At 38.6% G+C, this 11577-nt stretch overlaps 1 protein-coding gene across 7 annotated transcripts in view; it reads left to right on the top strand.

Annotated features, from left to right (window-relative positions):
* frmd3 (FERM domain containing 3) overlaps positions 1 to 11577 on the top strand; it is a 59833-nt gene that overhangs the window by 28577 nt on the left and 19679 nt on the right. For 2 of the 7 annotated variants that reach the window (XM_085179005.1, XM_085179003.1), the window contains exons 5-10: positions 583 to 680; positions 3559 to 3682; positions 5495 to 5582; positions 7741 to 7829; positions 9281 to 9344; positions 9672 to 9785. In XM_085179005.1, coding sequence (XP_085035131.1) covers positions 583 to 680; positions 3559 to 3682; positions 5495 to 5582; positions 7741 to 7829; positions 9281 to 9344; positions 9672 to 9785 — 577 coding nt within the window. Of the gene's footprint in view, positions 1 to 582; positions 681 to 3558; positions 3683 to 5494; positions 5583 to 7740; positions 7830 to 9280; positions 9354 to 9671; positions 9786 to 11577 lie in introns of all 7 variants that reach the window. The other 5 variants (XM_085179010.1, XM_085179009.1, XM_085179008.1 and 2 more) reach the window with 3 other exon arrangements.

Raw genomic sequence — 11577 nt, 5'->3', positions numbered from 1 at the left:
AAAGAAAAATGAGTGAGGTTGTCTAAATGTCGATCATGGTGTTTATTTATAGAGTCAGCTGCACTCTGACTCTATAAATAAAACTATTTAGCTACAGCAGCAGGGTTTTCGCTCCATTCAATCTTTTATGCTTTGCCTCTCCTGCGTCTTTCCCTCAATGAAAAACAAGTTTGATGAGTCAGTTGACTCAGTGGTGACGTCCCAACTGGAAACTCATCTGTTCCCCACTTTGTTTTTGTCTTCACGCTAACGTGTCAGTAGCACTGAAGGTGTTTCCATAGTAGCTAAAGTACCACATTCTGCTGGTGAAGATGTATGTTGCCATAGTTATACTTTCCTTAACTACCATGGCAACATTTTCAGATTGTTATTTTCTCATTGGATGGTGAATTTTCATCCAAACTATTTGGAAATAGAAATTGTGAAAGCAGAGTATTGGTTCCCCTTCATAATGTGAGCAGTGGCTTTATATAGTATATTGTAATTAAACATCTTTAATTTATTTGATTTATTTTAAATAAAAATCTGTATTTATGCTATAAGAATTTCTTTCTGTAACTTTATGCATGCATGTGCATCCAGGTATCTCCTGTACCTTCAGCTGAAGAGAGACATCTATCATGGTCGTCTACTGTGTCCTTTTGCTGAAGCTGCATATCTGGGAGCCTGCATCATACAGGGTGAGGCCTTACTCATAGTGAATGTATTAGAGATGTAGCCAATATTTCACAATTACATCCTTGGTGACATGTTGGAGTTTTAAATGAAAATCACACATATACATTTACACAATTTAATTTGTAAATTATAAGGGCTGCTATTACTGAAATGACTGAGCTGCTTGGGTTGTGGCTGTAATAAGAATAAGAATAAGGATAATATTTTCTAGCCTTTTCCAGAATGCACATTTGCAAAGTGCTTCATAATTTGAATAGAATGAACACATCAAATTAAGTTAAGAAACTGTAATTACAAATTTGAGTTACGGTGTCTGAGCTGTTGATTCTTGACAATGAAATCTGTAGTCTGTAGCCTCAAATCAAAAGCAATCAGCTGAAGTCCAAGAAGCACAAGCTGTAAAATAACTACTAACAAATCACCGTTTGTGCCTGCAAATGCATTTATTTCCTTATTTAATCCATATTTATTTAAATATTAAATAAATTAAATTAAATCAAAATTTGAATATAGTCCCAAATCACAACAACACTAAGATAATACCAAGAAAACAGAGAAAACCTCAACGATGATATGACCCAATATAAGCAATGGCTTTGGCAACAGTGCGAAGGAAAAACTCCCTTTCAGCAGGAATAAACCTCAGTGAGAGGAGGCCATCTGACATTATCCGTGGGGGTGAGGTGGAGGAGATACTGTTTATTGATTGTAAATATCCAACTACCCACCAACACCACACTATCTAATGCTAGTTTGTCTATCTGATGTTTTTATCATCAGTGCTTTTTAATGTAATTTATAGAAAAACACAATTTTAACATGTAAAATCAGATATATCAACTGTAGTCCACATGTTTGGAGGTTTATCATTTTCTTCATTAAGCTTGAATAAACAAGATCTTTGCAAAGAACAAACGTTTAGAAAATTTAAAAATTATGCCAACTAAAAGTAAAATACCTCTTTTAGGTTACTGAAATAACTTTATAAGTCAAAGTGCTGTTTTAAAAAACATTTTTTTACCTTTTTTTTTTTTTTTTTACATCTTACTGATTTATAAATACTTGTATGTCTTATTCAAGCATTTAAAAAGTACAGCTAACTGTCATTACTATGTATAGTTACGCAGTCTGTTAATCTAGTGTTACAGAATTATAGTTTTAAATTCGAGCATCCTCTTGCACTGTGTTGGGTAAAATTCAACACTCATTTAACTTAATGTGCTTAACTGTGTATTTGAACCAAACAATGATCTTACCTAATTATATCAAATGTAACTTAACTTTCATCCAACCTCTGTGTAACCACAGTCTAACCCCTGTTTGACTAAGTTTGTCCTCATTTCGCTGCATTTCACAGCATCACACTGTCATTATCCTACATTTTTTTAAAGTAGATGTATGTGGACTACTGGGAAAAGGAATAAAAGAGATTTTTTTCTACAGTCAATTAAACGTAACCGTTTAATGCTGAATCACAGCGCAGAGCCACTTGCTTTAATATGGATTAAGAAAAGAATTAGCTGGGCTGTATCATATAAATGAACCCTTGTGGCTCATACACAAATCCTTGAACTGTGCTAACACCCTCTGATTGGCTCATATCCCCAGAGAAGAGAGTGTGACTGGTTCACTTATCTCAAAACAGAGCATGTCTGCAGTGTATCATTGGCTGCTCTGATTAACTACGACAGGTCTCTGTCCTACTTTGTCAGGGTGTTGATTATAGAGCTGGGGAATAGTTTGAGGATTATTGTTTAATTAAACTCCAGGCAAGTTTTTGATTGAACCTTTATAAAGATACTTAATTAAGTTATCATTAAAAAAATAAATTAGTGGATTCAATGAGCACAACAATAATCTGTTATTTGAGTCAATTGCTCATAAGTATCTTATTCTGTGGAAATAAAATAAAATAAGGGAAAGATCTGTCTTTGGGCCTTTGTCTTAGATTGAGCAACCAGGAAATTTGCTGATGATGCAAAGCTGTTTAATATTACAGCGGGCATTTTGTACTTGGTGCTATATGAGCTTTCTATCTTTCTGTGGGGGGAAACTGGAAGTTTTTTTAACCCTAATCGTTAATATGGTCGTAGCGATCGTGGCTCAAGAGTTGGCAGTTCGTCTTGTAATCGGAAGGTTGCCGGTTTGAGCCCTGGCTCGGACAGTCTCGGTCGTTGTGTTCTTGGGCAAGACACTTCACCCGTTGCCTACTGGTGGTCAGAGGGCCTGGTGGCGGCAGTGTCCGGCAGCCTTGCCTCTGTCAGCGCGCCCCAGGGCAGCTGTGGCTACCCTGTAGCTTGCCATCACTGTGTGAATGGGTGAATGACTGAATGTGTAAAGCGCTTTGGGGTCCTTAGGGACTGAGTAAAGCGCTATACAATACAAATACAGGCCATTTACCATAGCCGTTAGTCCAGCCACCCGCTGCACTCATGGTGTCACAGCTATAACACTTTACACACAAATACAAAACAACTCAGTGTGACCATGCCTAATAATAGCTTGCAGTCTATAACTGTCCTGACCCAGCCATTTGCAATCCTACAATAGAAATATATAAGCAGTTGCATGTAAATGGAATAAGTACTATAAAATTAAAGTTACAAATTATAAGCTTGCTTAATATGCAACGTTCAAGTTGAGTAAAGCTTATTTGCAAAATAAAACATGTCTTTCTTTATTTAATTTTGCTTTACAATGCAGTTTTTATGTTAACCTGAGCAACATGACTACTAACTGTAGCTACATACTATATATGCAGTCAAGGTGTGTTAAATTAGTTCTTTATATAAGTTCTCAAACACTATATACTCATTTCCTGATGTATTTGACCTATTTACAGATATTTGTTTTTACTAAAATCACCCTTTCTCTTTATAGCTGAGCTTGGGGACTATGACCCAGAGGAGCACCCATCAGACTACATCAGAGACTTCAAGCTGTTCCCTAAACAATCCCTCAAACTGGAGAGGAAGATAATGGAAATTCACAAGAATGAGCTCAGGTGAAAGACTAATATCTTTTTTTTGTCTCGTGGTTTTACTGTTTGTCTGGAGAAGGCTTTTTTGGTCTATTGTGGGATTTTGGGAGTATTGTTATCACCTCGCCAGGCAGACAGGCAGTGTGTACAGCCAAGTTTGTGAATGTGATAACTCGATGATAAGGCAATGTAGGATTTTTGAATTAATTGAGCTTTGGCGCATCTACTTTTTTGAAGATCTTGAGAACACGATAACAAGGTGATGAAGGAGTTGCACATTTATACCATAGGAGCATCTACTAGGAGGCTGAGGGATAGCACTACCGGCCGCCAGGATTTTTTTTATTGTTGTACCATTTGATGTTGGTGACAGGTGCTATGCTCACTCCTGTGATCTGTGTTTTATAACAGGCTGCTGAGACAACTGTCTACACAGCAGACAATAAAATGCTCCCTTTCTTTCTGGTTAGACACAGAATTGTGTGATACCCAGAGATTTAAGCTTCATTGCACTGGAGAAGGTATTCTCAGTCGAGATTTGTTTGAAAGTAAATAAAAACATCCATTAGCTTAGAGGAATGAGCATGAATTATTTATTTCATGCTCCGTTTAGACACCTCGCTTGTTTCTACTACAGAATTTAAATTTTGATGAAAATCAGTCATCCCTGATAAATTTGATCGTCTTGTGTTCTTTTGCATATGAACAAAAGCTAGGCATTCTGGGTACCACAACTGTATCTTTGAACCCTTATTTGCCTCTTTTCAACCATGTGATTACCTTTCCTGAAGGGAAAATGGTTCTGCAATAAAGAATAGTTTGAGTAAAAAGTCATTAAAAAAGCATGTACTCAGTCGATTGACTATGTACTCTACAGGTACAGAATAAGTTTCTACATTACATTACATGCAGTACTGTATACATAAATCCCCTCTCCTGAGTTGTTTGTGTGTTGCTGCAGCAGATTAATAATGTCGTGACCGTCACACTTAACAGTGATTATAAAACATCAAAGACAAATCCTTCATTTCCCACAGCACAGAGGCAGATGATGCCAAGTGCCCTCTGTCTGGCCCGATGGGTACGACTGACAGGATTAACAGCATGTTGATCAGTACTGAGCTGTAGAGAGACTTCAGGTGATTTTTGAATGGGAAGCACTCTGTCTGCAAGCTACATTTCCACAGGCATTCTATAATGGTTTTTATGCTTTCCTTTATCTGCACAGACAGATCCAATATATGTGTGTGCAATTTTAAAGTTGATTTATATGTCTGGAGTCTTGAAGTGAACCAGTGTACCACACTCATTTTCCTAATTTGCAGCACTTAGACTAATGAGCAAGTAAAGCATTAATGCCCCCCCCCCCCCCCCCCCCCACACACACACACACAACCCCTTTGCCTGGTTTGTTATGACTGTTTCCTTTTATAATAATAAGAGATAATTGTACTCACTTTAATTGGTTAAAAATTCTGTAATACTTTTATTTAAACAGATATTGTCTAAATACTGTAGAATTAGTACGACAAGCAACCTTGTCCTTGTAAAAGAAACTAGCCTAGCAGTGGGTGGTTAGTGCTGTTCTTTACCGCTGGAGAAAAAATAGCAATCCTAAAAAGTCAACGCAAATTTGTTCACAACCAAACTCACTAGATATTGACCTTTAAATCTCAAAACTCTAATAAGATAATTGCATGTATTGATTCTCTATCTGGTTGTATCCGACATTTAACGGAAATCCAATTGAAAGTAATCCAACATAGGAACACCTTAATAACAAATTCTTCAGTCTGTCAGTGTATAAAGTTGGGTCTTTCCTCTATTTTCTTTCAGGGGCCAGTGTGCTGAGCTAGCAGAGCTGAATATGCTCCAAAGGGCTCACAGTCTTGAAACATATGGAGTCGACCCTCACCCATGCAAGGTAACGTAACTGGAGAATATATACAGTACACAGTAGCTTTACACATAATGGGTTACGCACTGAGTTTCACACAGATGGCTTCATGTGGGTGTTATACTTTCCATGCACACAAGCATGTGCGTATCCACTTGTGTTCGTGTAATTTCGTCATCATAGGGTGTTGCGTGTTCCATAGACTGTATATAAAAGATGGATGTAGCCACCGTGACATATGTTGATTAGTGAGCTCCCGTTCTAAAGCTTTGAGGTGAGTATTTTTGCCATCTGAAAAGCTAGTGCTGGATCTGACTGTGAAACCACACACTCATTGACTAATGATTTCAGATGTACAGCTCAACAGCCAGTGAGTATAGTTTTTCCATTTTAATAATGACCATAAGTTTTTAGAAAAGAAAGTAATATTTTATTAAGTACAACCTTAAACTAAGGGTTGAGCTCATAAAGTCACCAGAAAAGGGTTTGCTGAGCTGACAGAGCAAGAGAGCCAAGGGCTGTATTCCCAAAGACTTGTATACACCCAGAAGTGTTTTTGCACCAACATGAGGCGCCCCCTGCTGGCCATTAAGAAGTATGCATGTTTTAAGGCAATTATGCATTGGACGAACTTTTCAGATGCAAAAGCTACTGTGGCGGAGGTGTGGTCCCGGGCGCGGCTGCAGGGGAGGGGTGGTGCGGTAAGCTCAACGGGGCGGTGCTGGAAACGCAGGTGAAAACAGCTGATGGCGTTTTGAACTGATGATGCTTTCCTTACCCTTTATAGTGAGACGGGAGAGGAGCGGAGGGGGGCTGGAGATCAGCTGTGTCCGACAGCTGTCAGACTGTGTCGGTCATCACGTACAAAAAGAAATAAAGTTGGTGTCTGAAAACAAAGACCTGTGCCTGTGTGTAGTGCATTCCACAGCTACATTCATCTTTTATGCACACAGTCTATGGTTGGGCCTGTGAAATTTGTTGTGACCTTATAGACAGATGGTACATACTGTATCTTATGGACAATAGCACCAGCTGTGCAGCTGGCAAAATTAACCAGCCCAGGACACAGATTAAGTAAGTGTCCAGATGAAAATATGGAGGTTTTACAAGAAAATAATATTTTGCCGACCGCTGTCACCAATTAATAGCTCTCCACACTGGTAACCCACTGCTACTACTACTACACGAAAACACCGTTGCACACACACGTTGTGCTGACGCAAGCTAGCAATTCCGTAAACGTCTCTATTGCTCCCAAAAGAAACAGTGCCATCCAGTGGCGTGTCGTATAATAGCACCTTTCTATCTGGCCTCACATACTTGCGCCAAGCAGATTAGGAAATAGTTTAAGGCCAAGAGCTTATGTGCAATTTACGCTATCACATCCAAGCCAGCTAGTTAATGTTCCCTCCTGGAAAACTAAATAAACTAGGTCCATAAAGAAGCCACTGTTCTGAGGAAACAGTGACTTCACTGACTGATCAGAGACCACCATGGTTAGTCAGTGTCATTGATTTGTCTTTCAGCTTTAAATTGCTAAAACTAGACTGTACTATCAGATATGTTACACTTGCTATTCTGCTTCATTCTCCTGTTACTTGTTTCTTTGTTTCTTGCGCTATCCCAATAGATTGAACAGACTGCATCTGATAAAGAAAAACAATATTTTACAACTTGCTCATGGCTCGCTCTCATCCTTTCTGTTCATCTTCTGCCAAGCTGAAGTGTGAAATAGGGACATCCTCTTGTGAACAGACAAATCAAAGGATACAAAGCAGATTAACAAGATATTTAAATTCTGTCTAGTGGGAAGGATCCCCTTTATCTGTTCCACTTTTGTCTGGCAGGCTTTTTTAAATTAGTTTGCTGGAAATAGCTGTTACTGCGAGTACTGTACTATCATGCACATGCAGATCTATGGAGATAAGGTAAGTAAGCACTAAGATGTGGGAAGCACACAGGGGAAAGGGAGGGATTTACACAGATATATAGAGATGAATGCAAATTTAGAGATTTACTGATGATCAATGATGTGGAAGTTGTTATTTAGATTTTGCAGGTTAACTGCGTTGTTCTTGATTAATTAAAAAGTTTAATGACAAACATGGGATTTTATGCATCAACCAATGAGGTCATAGATAGTCCACTTGCCTCACATGCTACGATATGTGTTTTTTTTTTTCAGGACTTTACAGGCTCTACTGCCTTTCTTGGGTTCACAGCCACAGGTTTTGTGGTCTTCCAGGGAAACAAGAGGATTCACCTCCTCAAATGGTAAAAACATCAACCTGTAAAAAGCTTCTTTTGGCTGCTCCCTTAATCACAGGTTGTCAGCACAGCAGAAGGCTCCACATATTCTTACACCAGACGCCCTTCCCTTCACAGCATTTAACAGATTACCGTCTCCAGTCTTGAACTGGGAGTCTTTTGTGTGCTGGGAAAAAAGCAAACCACTACACTGTGTAGCCACAATTGTCAATCATTAAACATAAATATTAAATGTCTAATCACTAACAAAGCTAACTGCAGAAAAATCTATATTTATGATTTATCGCTGAAGTATTGCTAAACTTATCATTTTTATTAGAAGCAAATGAAAATAATCATCTCTAACTTTTCCTTGCAGGCAGAACCGTTTGTTTATTTAAACATGACATCCATAAGATTATCTTGCTACAAAGTGTTAAAATACACTTAAAACCAATCCATACATTTCCTATAGCCATGCTTTCCTTAAGCAGCAGTTGTAGTACCTCCATATTCATAGTTTTAAACAAAAGTTCATAAGAATAAGGAGAAAAATGTAGTTTATCTATCAAAAGTAATAAGAATTGATAGAGTGCTATTTTAAACTATGCACCATTGGTAATTAAACTGATAAAAACACACAATAGTTTTTGAAGTGAGCTATGTGTGTAAAAAAATGTAAAAAAAGAATATGAACGCAGCCCAACAAATGACAGTGCAATGAACTTGCACTTTAATTTGCAAAGTCATCGTGTTTAAAATAGTTGCTGCTTTATAGGAACTCTGCTATCATTTGCCAATGAATGGCATCACGTTGGCAATTGCCTGCAATCTGTTTGTGATACTACAGCAAATAACTGTGATAAATGGCGATAGATGGCGATTTAATGGCAAAATGACATAGGCGCTTAGCAACCTTGGTTTTATATAGGAATATAAAAAGAATACAACCAGCTGACAACCAACTGAGTGAAGTCCTCTGTTGCTAAGAGATGCGTTGCAAGCAAGTTCTGCTCATCAGTGTAGACTTACGTAGATTGATTGCAATGTGTTGCCAATCTGTTCGGCTGCAGTTATTTGCAAATCCCACCAAACTTTCTGAGAGTGAGTGTAATCACTTCAGACTGTGATGCTCTTTGTTGGTCTTAAGGAGGTTGCCTACCTAAAGGTACTATTCTAAGTTGATATACTTGTACCTGGTTAACAGTTATAGGCCAACCATAGTACAAATATACATTTGCTCCTTTAATCAAAGTTTCCTTTAACCCAATATTTCTTTTAACTGGCATTTTTTCTCTATGACATCAGCAACTGGAACTTGTGTTGCTCGGGTGGCTTCTTGTGAAGACATCTTTACAATGACACAATCGATGACAGCAGTACTTTAAATGTACTTAAAGCTTTAAGTTTAGCATTTAGCCTATATTTAACTCTCATCTGCAGATATTTCAAAGTCTTAACTCTGTGTTTGTTTGCAGGGCTGACGTTAGCAAGCTGAAGTTTGAAGGAAAAACCTTTTACGTCATTGGCATTCAGAAAGAGGTGAGCGAGGTATCTCTTAAAGGTTAAAAATGATGACTCAAGTGAGATGTGTAGTTTCCTCTATGTCCTGATGATGAATTGTGAATTTTTGCACCAAAGTCATCAACATCCTGCTGACTTGTTAGATATAAACGTCTAACATGTGTTCATTACTTATTACAAAGGCAAACGTTGCACAGTCAGTCTGCAGAACTTGAGATCAGTTATGTGTTAGTGACTGTTTGCCAACCCTGAGCAAAACGGACGTCCTTCATTCTCTTTCCTCCTTCTTTCCTCCCTTCTCCCTCCCCTTTTCCCCTATCCTCATCTGTGTAATGGTTTTGTCAGATAAATGTGCTAGGTGACTGTACTGTTTGTTATCCTGTCCACCACCACACACACTGTATATGTGTGTCGCTGTTTCAGATCTCCTTAACAGGCAGGATTCACTGTAACAGGATGGTGGGTGTGTTACAACCTCCTAATTCACATTATGTGCTGACTGTGGCCCAAATATTAGACTCCTTCACTGCACCGCATCCCTAACAAAGATAAACTACAGTATATGACACGGTGTCTCCAAACTGAAACAGAAAGCAAGTACTAACTTTCAAACAGCGGATGTCTTGCATTTGGGACACATGCTTCATCTGGTTGCTTGATGTTTATCAACCAACAGAGCTGTGGTAGATTCTGAGCAGCAGTTTCCGTGCCTCATCTATCTGCATACTTTATTTTTTCAGGATTTACAACCGATGTGCTCTTTACCTTCAGTCTGCCTGAAGTGGCTCAAAAACACCTGAAAATCCTTGCAGCTAAAGCCATTTTGCTCTTAAATCTACCAATCAGCCAATCGATGAGTGTCAAAGCTGTTGTCTTCATTACAGAAGCTCAGTTCCGCTCTTTCATCGCTGCTTAACTTGTCAGTCTGTCTGCCTTGTCTGTCTGTTCGGCTCCTCGTGAAAGGCTGAAGATGCACTATTATCTCTGTGTTTCTGTCTCTTCTCTCTGTGTGTAAACATAGTCATCTCTGGTGAGTAAATACAAGTAAAAACAGTAGCGCAAATCGTTGTTGTATTTAAATCCTCAATTTGACATCTTTACCCGCAGCCCTGCCCTCACCTCACTTTATGATTGGAGGAACCTTTTATCCATGTTTTATTTCTTTTTTCATGATATTGTCGTTAAGTGTTGTTTGTCTGCTGTGTGTCATATAAAAGTTCTCTCTGCTCTCATTTCATATGATCGCAGTTCTTCTGTGGCTTCCGTCCCCGTCATGTTCACCATGTAATCAAATTCACCCTCTGACTTCCAGTGAACTATAGATTAACATGCAGTGTTACGCTGCTTAATCTATAACTCTATCCATGCCTCATTCATCTCATTCAATTTTTTCATAACTGTTTCATCCTTTTGATTGTGTGGGTGTGTGTGTACTTTATTTATGTGAGGATTTGTGTGTCGATGCTTGTTTCCTGAATTTTCCACCATGTGGCAGGTCACTCCTCACTCTTCCCTCTCCTCTGATTACCCAAACCCACCTGTCCCACTTTGAGCTGATTGCAGGTTATATAGATGAAACACTTTTATGAGATCAAAGTCACAAATTCTTGGTCAGTTTCTTTTTGGCTGACTCAACAGTTAACTCCTAACACACAAGCATGGCTTACCCTGTGCATGGACCTCAGTTTCATAATCAGCTGTGATATGTAAAGAACAAAAAAGACTTACTTCAGTTTTCAAGGTTAGCTCAACTACTGTACCTCAAATCCCATTTGATTCAATTTGTTTGGATGAGCAGTTCTAGAAAAACCTTTTTTCCCCAAACGTGTTTTTGAGCAACCCATCTGCCACTCGATCAGGTGTCACAACGCACCGGTGAACGCGCAGCAATGACCACATAGGCTCTGCTGATGCAGGACACTGCCCTGCTGTGCGTTCATGCATGTTTGAAAAGCATTTTGCAGAGAAGTGGTTGCAGCTGTAAAAGGCTGTATTTGAACCACGATTGTGATCTTTTAATAAACCTAATTGGTCCTTTACTGTAGGCACACAGAGTAAATAGCATCATCTTTATTGTAGTTAAATACATTTCTGACATCTTGATTTTTTTGTTTTAAAATGTACAATTTCGGTCTCTTCCTACCCTCAGTGGATGATTTTTTTTCAATTAGCTCTTTTTTTCTCCAAAAAAAATCCAAGTCAGCGCTTTTGCACGTCAGCCAAAGTGGGACCAAAGACAGATTAACACGCA

Source organism: Neolamprologus multifasciatus, chromosome 12 (assembly GCF_963576455.1).
Source record: "Neolamprologus multifasciatus chromosome 12, fNeoMul1.2, whole genome shotgun sequence".
Classification (NCBI taxonomy): Eukaryota; Metazoa; Chordata; class Actinopteri; order Cichliformes; family Cichlidae; genus Neolamprologus; species Neolamprologus multifasciatus.
Note: the sequence above shows the minus strand (reverse complement) of the source record. Positions and strands in the feature narration are given on the sequence as shown.